The sequence below is a fragment of the Punica granatum genome, chromosome 1 (assembly GCF_007655135.1).
Source record: "Punica granatum isolate Tunisia-2019 chromosome 1, ASM765513v2, whole genome shotgun sequence".
In the NCBI taxonomy this organism is placed as follows: domain Eukaryota; kingdom Viridiplantae; phylum Streptophyta; class Magnoliopsida; order Myrtales; family Lythraceae; genus Punica; species Punica granatum.
Window position 1 is genome coordinate 7612244 of NC_045127.1, and position 13185 is coordinate 7625428.

A 13185-nucleotide genomic window follows, 5' to 3' on the forward strand; every position below is an offset into this window, starting at 1 on the left:
CGTCCATATACAAGGTTATTTGAACCCGTGGGGATGGAGTGAGAGGGCAAGATTACTCAGACCTGTCAATGTTGGTCGAAGTTCCAAGCGAGGAAACTCGAGCATGTCGAGACTGAGTGCAAGGCTGTGGAGGTGTCTCAAGCTCCTCATTGTCGGTCGAAGTCCCATGTAATGAAATTGGGGAATGTTGGGACTGAGTGCTAGGGCGTGGAGGTGTCTCGAGCCTGTCGTAGTCGGTCAAAATCCAGGCAAGGAAACTCGAGCTTGTCGGGACCGACTGTGAGGGTGTGGAGGTGTCTCGAGTCCGTCGTAGTCGGTCGAAGTCCTAGGTGAGGAAACTCAAGCTTGTCAGGACAGAGTGCGAGGGCGTAGAGGTGTCTCCAGCCCATCGTAGTTGGTCGAAGTCCTAGGCGAGGAAACTCGAGTTTGTCACGACTGAGTGTGAGGGCGTGGAGGCGTCTCAAGCCCGTCGTAGTCTTTCGCAGTCCCAAGTAAGGAAACTCGAGCTTTTCGAGACTAGGGCGCGGAAGTATCTCGAGCCTTTCGTTGTCGGTCGAAGTCCCAGGCGAGGAAACTCGAGCCTATTGGGGCTGAGTACGAGGGTGTGGAGGTGTCTCAAGCCCGTCGTAGTCGATCAAAGTCCCAAGCGAGGAAACTCGAGCTTGTCAGGACTGAGTGCGAGGGCGTGCAGGTGTCTCAAACCTGTCGTAGTCGGTTGAAGTCCCAGGCGAGGAAACTCGAGCTTGTGGGGATGGAGTGCGAGGGCGTGGAGGTGACTCGAGCCCATTGTTGTCGGAGGGGTCCTTTAGGGAGTAGGAGTGCATATAATCCTATCGTTTATTATCTTGCATTTTCCAAGGTATTCAAGAGATCATAATCGAAAATCTCCGATGAGCATCATTTCAATAATTCCACAAAATGCACCTCACATGATCCATGTATGTTGTGTTACAATAACAAATTGTATGATGATACCTAGCTCGCATCATTTTGAATCCATGTAATTATCCTTATGTGGAATCAATGATGCATATTTGCATGCTAAGATTGCAATTACATAGCTTTCGTCTCTTCTTTAGACTTCATGGAATCAATTTGAAGTTGGAGAAAGACTCATTGATATCATTCTAAAATATGCACACATACTCAAAACGAGCTCAGAGTGATCACTCATCTCAATGATAAATAATACCAGTCATGTATGCCCAAAGCACAATCATTTTAATAGTATATATCGATTATGTCATTGAACAATGGTGAGGGTGATGAAAGAGGGTGCTTAGCTGAGCATGAATGGACCTCCCCTCAATTTCTTGCTTTACATTCCCGGCTTTTCAAGACCTGAAATCACCGTACGTGAAAATCGATTGAGTCTTATCATAGGGTAAGTTTTAAATAGTAATTTATCTCCATATCAAGGTGCTTACGTATGGGACTTGTATTGGACTCGGAGCCCGAAATCTCGGGTTTTTGTTAGGTGCAGAAAGGATCCGATCGGGATTGTGTCTGCGCCCATTTGCCAAAAGGTCACACCTTAGGTCCCTGTACTTCTCTCTTCGAACTAATTTAATCCTTTTTCTAATCCTTTGAGTTCAATCTAGTCACCCTACTGCGTGTATTGCGTCGATTTGGCTCCCCTACTGTTCCTTTTTATATATATATATATATATATAGATGTGCCTTCGCGTTGTTATCCCACTCCGATTCAAATTAATTTGTTTTTCTGTTTCTAGATGTTGATTCGCTGCCGGATTGGGAATGCCGAGTGGGAATCGGTACGAAGTCCACTAAAGGTTCTTATTCGATGATACTTTTCGGTAAAAATGGTCGTGTCATGTGTACCTAATTGGCACATGGATTGAATAGAATATGCAAATTGGACGAGGAAAAAAGATAATGAAAAGAAGGGAGGGCGGAATGGGAAATTTCCCCTGTCGGGCAGCTTATGTGTCCACCTAGCTCTTCATCCCTCCACCCTGTCTTGCATTTAATCACTCACTCAGAGCGGACCAGCTCCGATGATAAAGTAATGACCAAACTCCTCAGAGGAATCGCAGCAGAATCGGGTGCGACAACCTTAAGCCAAGTTGGGGAAGAAGAAGAAGAAGATTGAAGTGAAGAGAGCGACAAGAAGACAGTAATATCTTTTCCCACGCACGGCTGCGAATATTCTTCTGCTGCTGCTGCTGCTCCTCCAACCCATCAGAACAACGAAGAAAACAGAGAGAGAGAGAGAGAGAGAGAGAGAGATATAGAGGGTAACAGTCAGGTTTGAGTGGACAAGTTTCTGTCTTCAGCTCGGGCGGAGGCTTTGAGTTCTCAGCTGAGGAGAAGGGGAGATGGGTTCGGACGCTGACGTGGCATGCTGCGGCACGAAGTTCTGGCTGTACTTGGTGGTGATAATCGGACTGGTGAGCTTCGCGGGGCTAATGGCGGGCTTGACACTGGGTCTCATGTCCCTTGGACTCGTCGATCTCGAGGTCCTCATGAAGTCAGCCCCCCCCAAGGAACGCCTCTATGCCTGTACGTACTCCCTCCTCTCATGAACCCATCATATCCGAGATGTTGTCGGATTCTTTCTTTTATCTGGAAAAAAAAAAGTTTTGTTTTTTTTTTTTTTAAGAATCTGCCACCGTAATTGTTGCTTTGCCTGTGTCTTGTCCTTGATGACTAAGTGATGTTCATCAGGCTTTGCCGAATTTGATGGCCCTCCACGCGATTTCTCATCAGACGTGGATTCTTGCCTGCATTTGGTTTCTCGAGTGTTAGGCATAATAAGAAATGATGTGTCCTGATCGTAGCGATTTATCTCCTGTTTGAATGTTAATTCGCGTCAATTCCGTGCTTCGTGTTCTTCATGGTTCAGTTTTTCGTTGTAATCGCGATGTACCACAGAATGATCTACATTTCTCACAGTTGCTCATATGAACTGAATTTTCTCGTTTCTCTTGATGCTGTCAGCCAAAATATTTCCAGTGGTGAAGAATCAGCATCTCCTGCTCTGCACGCTTCTGGTTGGAAACTCCATGGCCATGGAGGTACTGTACTGGTGCTGTTTCGTATTTGATGAAACAATGACAAGTTCTATTTCTTTTGAGTAATCAGATCGTCTCCTTTTGTTGTCTTTAGTGCAGGCTCTGCCTATATTCCTGGATAAGCTGGTGCCGCCATGGGCTGCCATTTTGATATCTGTCACCCTAATCCTCACGTTCGGAGAGGTATATCAAATAGATTAAACTTTACGTGGCTGTTGCTGACGTTCTCTTTTAAGGTTTATGTGAAATTATAAATCTCTTCATCTGAGTGGGTTTCTATCATTGACAGATATTGCCACAAGCAGTCTGTACACGTTATGGCTTGAAAGTCGGAGCAATGATGGCACCGCTTGTTCATGTTCTTCTTTTGCTGTTCTTTCCTATAACTTATCCAATTAGTAAGGTAAAGCGGAATTTTGACTCTCATAACAAAGATATGAGTATTCAGCTGGGAGGCCTTTAATAATTTTGTAAGACTTCATACTTACATGTTGTCAGGAGCCGATCTTTTAATCTAAGGCTACACGTTAGATCCACTCTAACTTTTTGCTTATAACTGCAGGTTTTGGATTGGATGTTGGGCAAGGGTCACGCTGTCCTTCTGAGGAGAGCAGAGTTGAAGACCTTTGTTGATTTTCATGGGAATGAGGTACTTAATACTCTGTTTTGTTGGTGCTTGTTTGATAGACGTGAATGGACCATTTTGTAAGGTTAATACATGCCAGTTCTTTCCATTTATGCCAACTAAACATGGCCTCATACTAAAATTGCTCCATTTAGAACTATTTATATCAGATGATGCTCTTCATATTGAATTTAACTTGCTTAAGATCTTCTAGCTTACGAGATTATCACTATCCCGAAATTCCATTGGTGGTTCTATTGTCAGTCTTGTTGATTTGTGATGAAATATGTACCTTTTTATTGATTAGGCTGGGAAGGGTGGGGACTTAACTCATGATGAGACTACAATCATTGGTGGAGCACTTGAACTGACAAAGAAGACTGCAAAGGATGCGATGACTCCGATCTCGAAGGCATTTTCTCTTGATCTGGATTCACCTCTTACTTTGTGGGTTTATGATTTCTCGTATGTCCCTTTTACCAAATTAAGTCATTTCTTCTTCTTGGTCTAATAATTCCTCTCTGCTTACTACAGGGACAGTCTGAATGCGATTATAACCATGGGACACAGTAGAATTCCAGTTTATTCCGGAATCCCAGAAAACATAATTGGGCTTATTCTGGTACCGCGGTTTCATTTTATCCAAGCCCCCATTTTCTTCTAATTCCGTTGAGAATATCGACATATTATATATATATATATAATATTTCTAAAACTGTTGGTTCTGTGTTATCACTTGGAGGCTCATATCAAAATTTTATACAGGTAAAGAATCTCTTGACCGTTGATCCAGAAGCTGCGATTCCTCTCAGGAGAATGATGATCAGAAAAATTCCTAGGTGCGGAAAATTATATTGTGATTAGTGAAACAACATTGAGAGTTCTTATGCCATATCAACATATCTACGGTCACTTATCACCGACCATAAAGAGAAATAGTAATTAAAAAAAAAAAAGAACATTGTTAGAAGTAAGTGCTTTCCGTTTGTTATGGCTACAGGGTTTCAGAAGACATGCCTTTATATGATATCCTTAATGAATTCCAAAAGGGTCACAGTCACATCGCTGTTGTATATAAGGATTTGAATGCAAATAAAGAATCCTCTCTGGAAAGCGACGGTAAAAGGCCCAAGATTAAGGACTGCTTCAAGAAACCAAGGGAAACAAATAAAGGTAAGAGAGCACTTATTGCAGGAGCCTTTCTTCGGAATCTACTATCGTCTATGGACTGGGGAGAATCTTGTTTTTCTTTTTCTTTTTCTTTTCCCCCCCGACTTGGGAGAAGTTACAAAATTTCTGTTAGATTTTCTCGAGTTTTATCATTTTTTTTATGAAATTATCCTATTTCACCACTCTTGACTTGACGATACAAAGTCCCTTTAAACTTTGCCTCCACTGGACAAAATTCCTAGATCCGTCCGTCTATCAATGATTAGTCGATAATTTTATCATGCTGTCGAATAAACATGCCATTACTCAATTGAGCTTAAGCTAATTCTTGATTTTCCTCTCTTATTATTTAACTCTACACAAATCTTGATCTTCTTCAAATTGGATATGTCAGTTAACAAGGGAGTTAGCCCTGCTTCTGCTGTAAAAGACAAGGAATCGGATATGAAGGAAGCAGGGTTGGCCATTGCTGAGGCAGATGGAGGTCAAGTAACAAGAAAGAGTCCCCCCTCCACTCCTGCATTTAAGAAACGGCACAGAGGTTGTTCTTTCTGCATATTGGATATCGAGAATGGTCCGATTCCAGAGTTCTCACCCAATGAAAAGGTGGTTGGTGTAATTACCATGGAAGATGTCATCGAAGAGCTTCTTCAGGTATAACTGAAATTACAAACTTGTAAATGCAACCATTAGGACTAAGCTCTGATTTTAGAGCATGAGTATTGAGTATTAATCAACATATGTTTTTGCTGATTTGCTAATCTTAATGAGCATGGACTTTTTTGGTGAATTATTGGATGAGCGGTTCTGTTGACGTCATATTACTTCTTTCAGGAGGAGATATTGGACGAAACTGATGAATATGTTAATATCCATAACAGGTTTGTGATTGTTTGATTACCGATCCATCTTGATACGGTTCCACTTCCATATTGCAGCTTAGTTCTGGAATCTGTAGATCTTCTATGTTCCACAAATATCTTCTTCTTCTTCTTCTTTTTCTTTTTTCCCTAGTTTAGCCTTTCCTTGCTAGTATCCCTGTTCATCCCCCTTCGTGCTGCTATCTCGAATTATATTGCAATGCTCTTAATTACTATGTAGCATGGAAAGGGGCTTAACGATACTTGGAACCTGCAGGATTAAGGTGAACATGCACGCCTCCCAAGATAGGGGTGGTCCAAATTCAAATATATTACAGATCCCATCCGATGACTCCTCAGGCACGAGCACCCCAACTACTGCATCCCCAGTGACTGCGAGCTTCAGTCTGAGGAATGTTGTTGGGTCCACCTCGACCTTGTCAGTGACAAGCAACTCTGCGGCCAATTCTCCGGCCGGGCACCCTGGAGTGTCATAAGACGAATCCACTGGTTATGTATGTTGATAGGCACAGGTATTTATAAGAGAACAGAAGGTAGGACTGTTAACAGGTAGAGCAGACTACTTCCGGTAATAGGTTCAATGCTTGAAATGTCATCGTTCTTAATCAGGTGTCTTACTCGTAATTTGTAATTAAATTGGTGTGGATGTGCACTTTTTTTTTTTTTCCCGAACGTGATCTTCAGTTAAGGTGCTTGCATTTTACATGTTCGCGATGGTTCCATTCGTTCCAATCGGCACGGCAATTCAATTTGGGAATATCTCGTTCATCCCTGTCCCCATAATAATGGCTAGTATTTGGTTAAAATTCCATCATCCCGTGAATTGGACTAGTAACGCGCACCTCATATTATTTGCGACTTCCCTTCGCAGGATATGGAAATTCTTTTCATAATCTGAGCTCTTATAGCTTGTTTGGATTGCGGGTTATAGATATAATTCAATCCAGTATATAACTGTTTTGATAGACTAGGACAGAACTTTAATGCGTTGGGGTTTTTTTTTAAAAAAAAATTCTCCCAAATGAGCCCTTTTTGGCCCACTACCGGCCCATTTCAGGGCCGATTTCGGCACAATAAGAAGAAATTTTCTTAGTGGGGAAAGCCCATCAACCGCCTCTGCATTTCTATACCGCGCTTTCTTCTTGCTTTATTCTTCACCTCAGCTACACTAACCTATGAGCTGAACTCAGCTTACGCCGCCGTGTACAACACGCGCCACCTCTTCCCGCCGTAGCTCGTGACGGCGGGTTTACTGTCGGCCCCAGATCATGTACCCGTCGTCGCTCTCAGCTCGCTTCACTTTCCTCGCCCTGCTCTCCGCCTCAACCCTGTACTTCCTCTATAAGTCCCGCCGCCTCAAAACCCTAAACCTCCTCCTCTCCCAGAAGCCGAAGCCTAGCCGTGGGAAGCTCCTCTACGTCTCCCAGACCGGCACCTCCAAGACCCTTGCCAGCCGCCTCGGTTCCCTCCTTGCCTCCTGCGGCCTCCATTTGGACCTTCTTGACGTCAGGAACTACGAGCCCGAGGACCTCTCGAAGGAAACTCTAGTACTGGTCATCGCCTCCACTTGGGAGGAAGGAAAGCCTCCTGAGAATGCTGTTTTTTTCACCAACTGGCTCGCGGAGAGCGCAGCCGACTTCAGGGTCGGGTCTCTGCTTCTCTCGCAGTGCCAATTCGCAGTTTTTGGCGTTGGGAGCAGCGCGTATGGTGCCACGTTCAATGCGGTGGCCAAGGATTTCTCGAGGAAATTTAAGGCTCTGGGTGCAAGGGAGTTGATCCCCGTAACACTAGGGGACATTGACAGGGGTGAATTGGATGGCGTGTTCGAGATTTGGAGCAAGAGGGTGGTCGAGAAACTGAAGGGCAGTGGTAACTTGTCCGAAAATGGTGGGTTTTTGAACGGTGGGGTTATTGACAGCGATGCGGAGAGCAGCGCTGATGGTTTTGACAGTGACGAGGAAGATGGCGAGAACAATGGCGGGGCGGAGCAGGTTGTTGATCTCGAAGATATTGCGGGTAAATGGTCTTCAAGGAAATCGGGTTCGGTGGTTGCTGAAAGCAATGGGCAGGTAAATGGGAAGAGAGATATGGTTACTCCAGTCATTAGGGCCAGCTTGGAGAAGCAGGTATTATCTTCTTCTCTTGTTTGTAGAGAAACGTTTACATTTGATGCTGAAATTGAAAATTTTCTGGCTAGTTGGTTCTGAAGTGAATAATTAATATTCAGGGATATAAAATTATTGGTTCACACAGCGGTGTTAAGATCTGTCGATGGACCAAATCACAGCTCAGAGGCAGAGGAGGTTGCTATAAGCATTCGTTTTACGGCATTGAGAGTCACCGGTAGGTATTCCTTTACTTTTAGGTTTTCACTTTAGAAAAGCATGAAAGGAAAAGACATTTGCATGATTAAATGAAGAGTTTTTAAGAACCTCAAGTAAGGACCTTTCTAATTTCTGTCCAGATTCCGGCTTACGAGTCTACAGTTTCTATTGGGCATATGGATGTTATTGATTTACGCTTTTCTTTAGGATTTAGTAACTTAAGATATAGATATCGCATAGTTATCCAAATGCCAAAGGTATTCACTGTAAAGGTTTGCATTCTGAGGTATTTGGACTAAGCATCGTATGGTTGCATTCCTGTTGTCGCAGTTTCATTCAAGTAATTGTATCAGTTGTGCTCAATATTTAGTTGTTTGTGACACCCAGTTGAGCACTTTTAAAGCAGATGGCTCAGCAAGTATTTTGTTTCGAAGATTGGACTGTCTTTAATAGTTTTCTAATGGTGTTTTGAACTAAATAAGATAAATTTGAAATTTTCATGACTGCTGTACTGCAATTTGATTGAGTCTTCGTAAGTTTTTAGGTCATAAATGTTTCCAGTAGAGCTATAATAGGTTGTACTCGCTGCGCATTTAGAAAGTTGGCATTTATTTGTTCGTTACCATCAGAGAAATGAAAATGTTCGTAGCCATCATTACATAGATTGTCTTTCTATCTTTATTCGTTTTACTCCCTAACTTTGTTCAACTTCGGGATGAAACAGGTGCATGGAGACCACGCCTAGTTTAGCGTGTGCCAACAAGTGTGTTTTCTGCTGGAGGCATCACACAAATCCTGTTGGAAAGAGCTGGCAGTGGAGAATGGATGATCCTTTGGAAATTGTAGATACAGCCATAGAACTTCACACAAAAATGATTAAACAAATGAAAGGAGTCCCTGGTAAGGAAGAGTTTTCATAAAGCAAAAGGTCTGCATATTTAATTTGCTCAGGATTGTCCTTATAAGCGTAAATTGGGATTCCGGAAACTCTGGTGTCTTAGTCCTTATGCTTCACCTTCAAAAACTTCACTTTATATGATATTGGTTGATGGTTGATTGTATATGCTTGAGCCTATTTATTCAATGCCAGAAGAACATGCATTCCTGCAGGTGTCACGCAAGAACGATTATCAGAAGGTCTGTCCCCAAGGCATTGTGCTCTGTCCCTAGTTGGCGAACCTATAATGTATCCTGAGATTAACGCTCTAGTGGATGAGCTGCACCGAAGAAGCATTTCCACTTTTCTCGTGACGAATGCTCAGTTTCCTGAAAAGATCAAACTGCTGAATCCTGTAACCCAGGTTTTGGCCAAAATCTCTCGTATTTCCTGCTGTAAAGGAAATTGAATAATTCAATAAACTTTCTTTGTGCTTAACAGCTCAGAAACGTTTTGCTTCTTTAAATTGTAGTTATATGTGAGTGTGGATGCTGCAACGAAAGAAAGTTTGAAGGCAATCGACCGGCCACTGTTTGGGGACTTCTGGGAGCGGTTTATTGTACGAATCTTATGCATCATTTATGCTTTCATGTAAATTTCTTTTATACATGATTATAAACTGCTCCAAAATGCTTCATTCTTGCAAATTTGCTGTTACTTACATATACTTATTGGCAGGACTCCTTGCAATCGCTGAAGGAGAAACAGCAGCGAACTGTTTATCGGTTGACACTGGTCAAAGGGTGGAACACGGAAGACATCGATGCATACTACAGCCTCTTCAGTATTGGAAAGCCTGATTTTGTTGAAATCAAAGGCGTGACCTACTGTGGATCGTAAGCTTTTTCGTCTCGAGGATTCTATTATTTTTGTGTCATTTTGCTCCTACGTGGGAGATCCTTGCCAATACATGATAAGAAAAGGATTCCTTTAGGCGGATCATTCACAATGGTCAATGGTGCATCTTTTATAATGCGGAATCATAGCAGTAGCTGTTCTAATTAAGCCAGCCTAAACTGGTCTTTTGTTAGACCCGGTCTAGTTGCAAGTTTCCATTGGCCAGGGTGGTACGTAGTCTCACACATGCTTAATCCTGTGGATTTACTTTAGGTCTGCTACGTCTAAGTTGACTATGGAGAATGTTCCATGGCATGCTGATGTCAAAGCTTTCTCCGAGGCTTTGGCTTTGAAAAGCGAGGGCGAATACGAGGTTGCCTGTGAGCACATACACTCTTGCTGTGTCCTTTTGGCGAAAGCCGATAAATTCAAAGTCAACGGCCAATGGCACACGTGGATTGACTACGAGAAATTCCATGACCTGGTACAGTAAAGCTCTTTCCCTTGTAAACTCCATGTTGGAGTTAGACTGAGATTTCCGATGTGCAAATTGTAATACCTAAATTTCAGGAATGCAAAACATAGGTTGAAGTTGAAACTTCTCCTCGGCGCATTTGAGCATTGGTCATTGACATTACTTCTATTAAAATTGCAGGTGGCTTCAGGAGAGACATTCGACAGCAAGGATTACATGGCCGTTACACCTGCATGGGCCGTTTACGGGGCCGAAGAAGGTGGGTTCGACCCTGATCAGTCCCGCTATAGAAAGGAGCGGCATCATAGATCAAACCGATAATGTTACCTGGCTTAGAGATCTCACTGCTCTTGAAACTTTCAGGAATTTCCTGCGCTTTTGGGTTCAGTTGGGATGGTTTCCGAAAGTTTTTGTCTCAATATCTTTTTTGTTCTTTAAGCTTCTCTTGTAGTTGGATCCAATTAAAGATTACTCCCCATGTAATTTTTGACAGAAAGTAAATATAGAAATGGGCCTTTTGGCCATTTCACTGCGTTTCAAGGAAATAATTATTAATGTCTTTATAGGAAAAGACATGGTTTGATTTAAACGTACACAAAAGGTTGGCGTAATTGATTTAGTATTGTATTTGGTCAATCTTATGCCAAATACTTGGAAATTTTATTTTTATAGAACCAATCCATCACCAAAATTAAAGAAATGAAAATCAAAATGTTGATTTGGCCAAGAAGATGTAATGCATTGATATACATATTTGTTTGAAATTAAAAAGAAAAGGTTTGATTTTGCCATATAATCTTCCAATATTCTAATTATCTTCTCTTCATTATTCTTATATTAAGCCTCGAAATTCTCTTGCAATTGAAGAAAAGGTTGCGTAAGCACAAAAAAACCCTAGTTCCCTTTGGGTCGTGGAAAAGTTCGAAAATTTGCGGGATTATCCGCACTTTCCCTGCAAATTACTTTTTGTTTGGGAGAAAAAAAAACTTCCCGGGAGAATGCCTGATAGGAAAAGGAATACCGAAGAGAGAATTGGCATGTTGAGAATCCAATGGTGAACCCCACCTCAGGATTCTAATGAAAAGATCAAACTCCCAATGAACTCTTCTTCTATCACTTGTCGAGTAAATTGCATCATCAAACAAGGGCATCAATGTAAACTGCAATCACCCGTCAATTTATTTTCGATGCGTACCTTGTATTTGGAAGCTCAACAAGTACTAACTAATGCAATTTGAGTCAAGGTGGCTCACAAAAGATAAGGTTCTACCAATTAAGAATCATTTTCATTCGCAATATTTGAATTCGAAATTTTCTTAGAGTACATAAGGGCCGAACCAGTTGAATCAATCCTTACTGGTTCCCATCAATTCATTTAGGGAGACGATTTTTACTCAAATTCTCAATTTTGGAACGATATTTAAAAAAAATACAAAAGGCATGACATTTTATTTTAGTCTCAAATTTAGCACACCGTTATATATTCCGTCAATTTTAACGGTATAGGCTGACTAGGCATTAACGACGTCAGGTGTTGCCGTATTATTCGATGGGGAGGGGGCGGAGGTGGTGGCCCGAATTGAGTCTCCTTCAATTCCGGTGGTAGTGACCTCGATAGCGATCACCATCCCCCAATTAGGGTCGGGCCATCACAAAGATCGTTGTTGATCCCGCTTGGGGAGTGGTGGCCGCAATCGAGGCCACCATCGTAGGTACACCTCCTCCTTAGCTTAAGCTCCCCCTCGACCCTCAATTTTTAAAATTTTTAGCATTATTTTTATTAAATAAAAAATATGGAATCCGCTCATCAAATAATGTAGCGACACGCGATACCATTCCTAGTCAGCTAATACAATTATAATTGATGGAATATTTAATGTTGTGCTAGATTTGAGATTAAAATGAAAGGTCATGTCTTTTTGTATTATTTTCCAAAAGTTATGCTAGAATTGATAATTTCAACAAATATCGTGCTTTTTTTTAATGTAATTAGCCCTTCATTTAACATATCGAACACTGCAATTACATTATCAAAAATAAAATGTCGTGCTAAATTTGAAACTGACTCAAAAGATCATGCTATATGTGCAATTTCTGAAAGATCATGCTAACGAAAATTCATACTAGATTTGAAACTGAAGTAAAAGATCGTGTCTTTTGTGTTATTTCAAAAAGATTATGCTAGAAATAAAAATTTGGGCAAAGGTTATTTATTTATTATGTCTTTAACCCTTTACATTTACTTATTATTAATGTTATTAAATTTATTTTCCTATCTTGAGTCTTGACTCGGCCATTACCAGACCAGAGTTGGATGGGGGCCCTTCTTTCTAGCCACGCGCACGCGAACCACGTGAAAGCCACCGGAACATGCTATAATACGTTTCCCCCGTGGGCTCCGCCCATTCGATCATTGGCTGGTGCAGGCGGCTCGAGGAGATGAGTGCTGGCCACGCGCTGGCGGGGGGCGGGGGGAAGGATATTCATTTGGGACGTCCCTCGTGTCCCTTCGTCATGCCACAAAGCTAAAAAATACACCGAAGACAGACAGACGGAGAGACAGACAGACCCATCGATCTCTGTCCCGATTTCAGCAGCTTTCCTTGCCTTTTCTCCTCCATCAACCCCCCAAATCTTCCATGGCTTTATCTCACAAATCATACTAAAAATGTTCATCATCATAATAATAACTAATAATAACTAATATATCTTAAGATAATCATACGACTTAACGTTAAAACAAAAAAACAAATAAAGAATCGATCTGAATTGATTCAAGCGGTTCGATACTTATTTCGCTTAAGAAAAGTCTCGAATTTGAATTTTTATGACTGCAGATAATTCACGATTTGAAAATTTTATTCCCTAGTGTACCGATTCGACTCAATATTCACATTTAAA

At 41.7% G+C, this 13185-nt stretch overlaps 2 protein-coding genes across 3 annotated transcripts; both read left to right on the forward strand.

Annotated features, from left to right (window-relative positions):
* Positions 1–1974: 1974 nt before the first annotated feature.
* Positions 1975–6419, forward strand: LOC116200578 (DUF21 domain-containing protein At1g47330). Of its 2 annotated transcripts, none has more exons than XM_031531421.1 (12): positions 1975–2523; positions 2962–3038; positions 3130–3218; positions 3325–3438; positions 3598–3684; positions 3968–4107; positions 4195–4282; positions 4426–4499; positions 4661–4833; positions 5225–5484; positions 5665–5711; positions 5968–6419. In XM_031531421.1, the coding sequence occupies exons 1-12, from the start codon at positions 2363–2365 to the stop codon at positions 6185–6187; spliced, it is 1530 nt and encodes a 509-aa protein (XP_031387281.1). In that variant the 5' UTR covers positions 1975–2362; the 3' UTR covers positions 6188–6419. The 2 variants fall into 2 exon arrangements, with proteins under 2 accessions (XP_031387281.1, XP_031387275.1); XM_031531415.1 differs by having other exon boundaries at positions 1976–2523; positions 3135–3218.
* Positions 6420–6817: 398 nt separating this feature from the next.
* On the forward strand, positions 6818–10820 carry LOC116200567 (S-adenosyl-L-methionine-dependent tRNA 4-demethylwyosine synthase). The gene is made up of 8 exons (XM_031531405.1): positions 6818–7837; positions 7939–8054; positions 8760–8935; positions 9146–9336; positions 9445–9531; positions 9651–9808; positions 10083–10293; positions 10465–10820. The coding sequence occupies exons 1-8, from the start codon at positions 6980–6982 to the stop codon at positions 10603–10605; spliced, it is 1938 nt and encodes a 645-aa protein (XP_031387265.1). The 5' UTR covers positions 6818–6979; the 3' UTR covers positions 10606–10820.
* The last annotated feature ends 2365 nt before the right edge of the window (positions 10821–13185 follow it).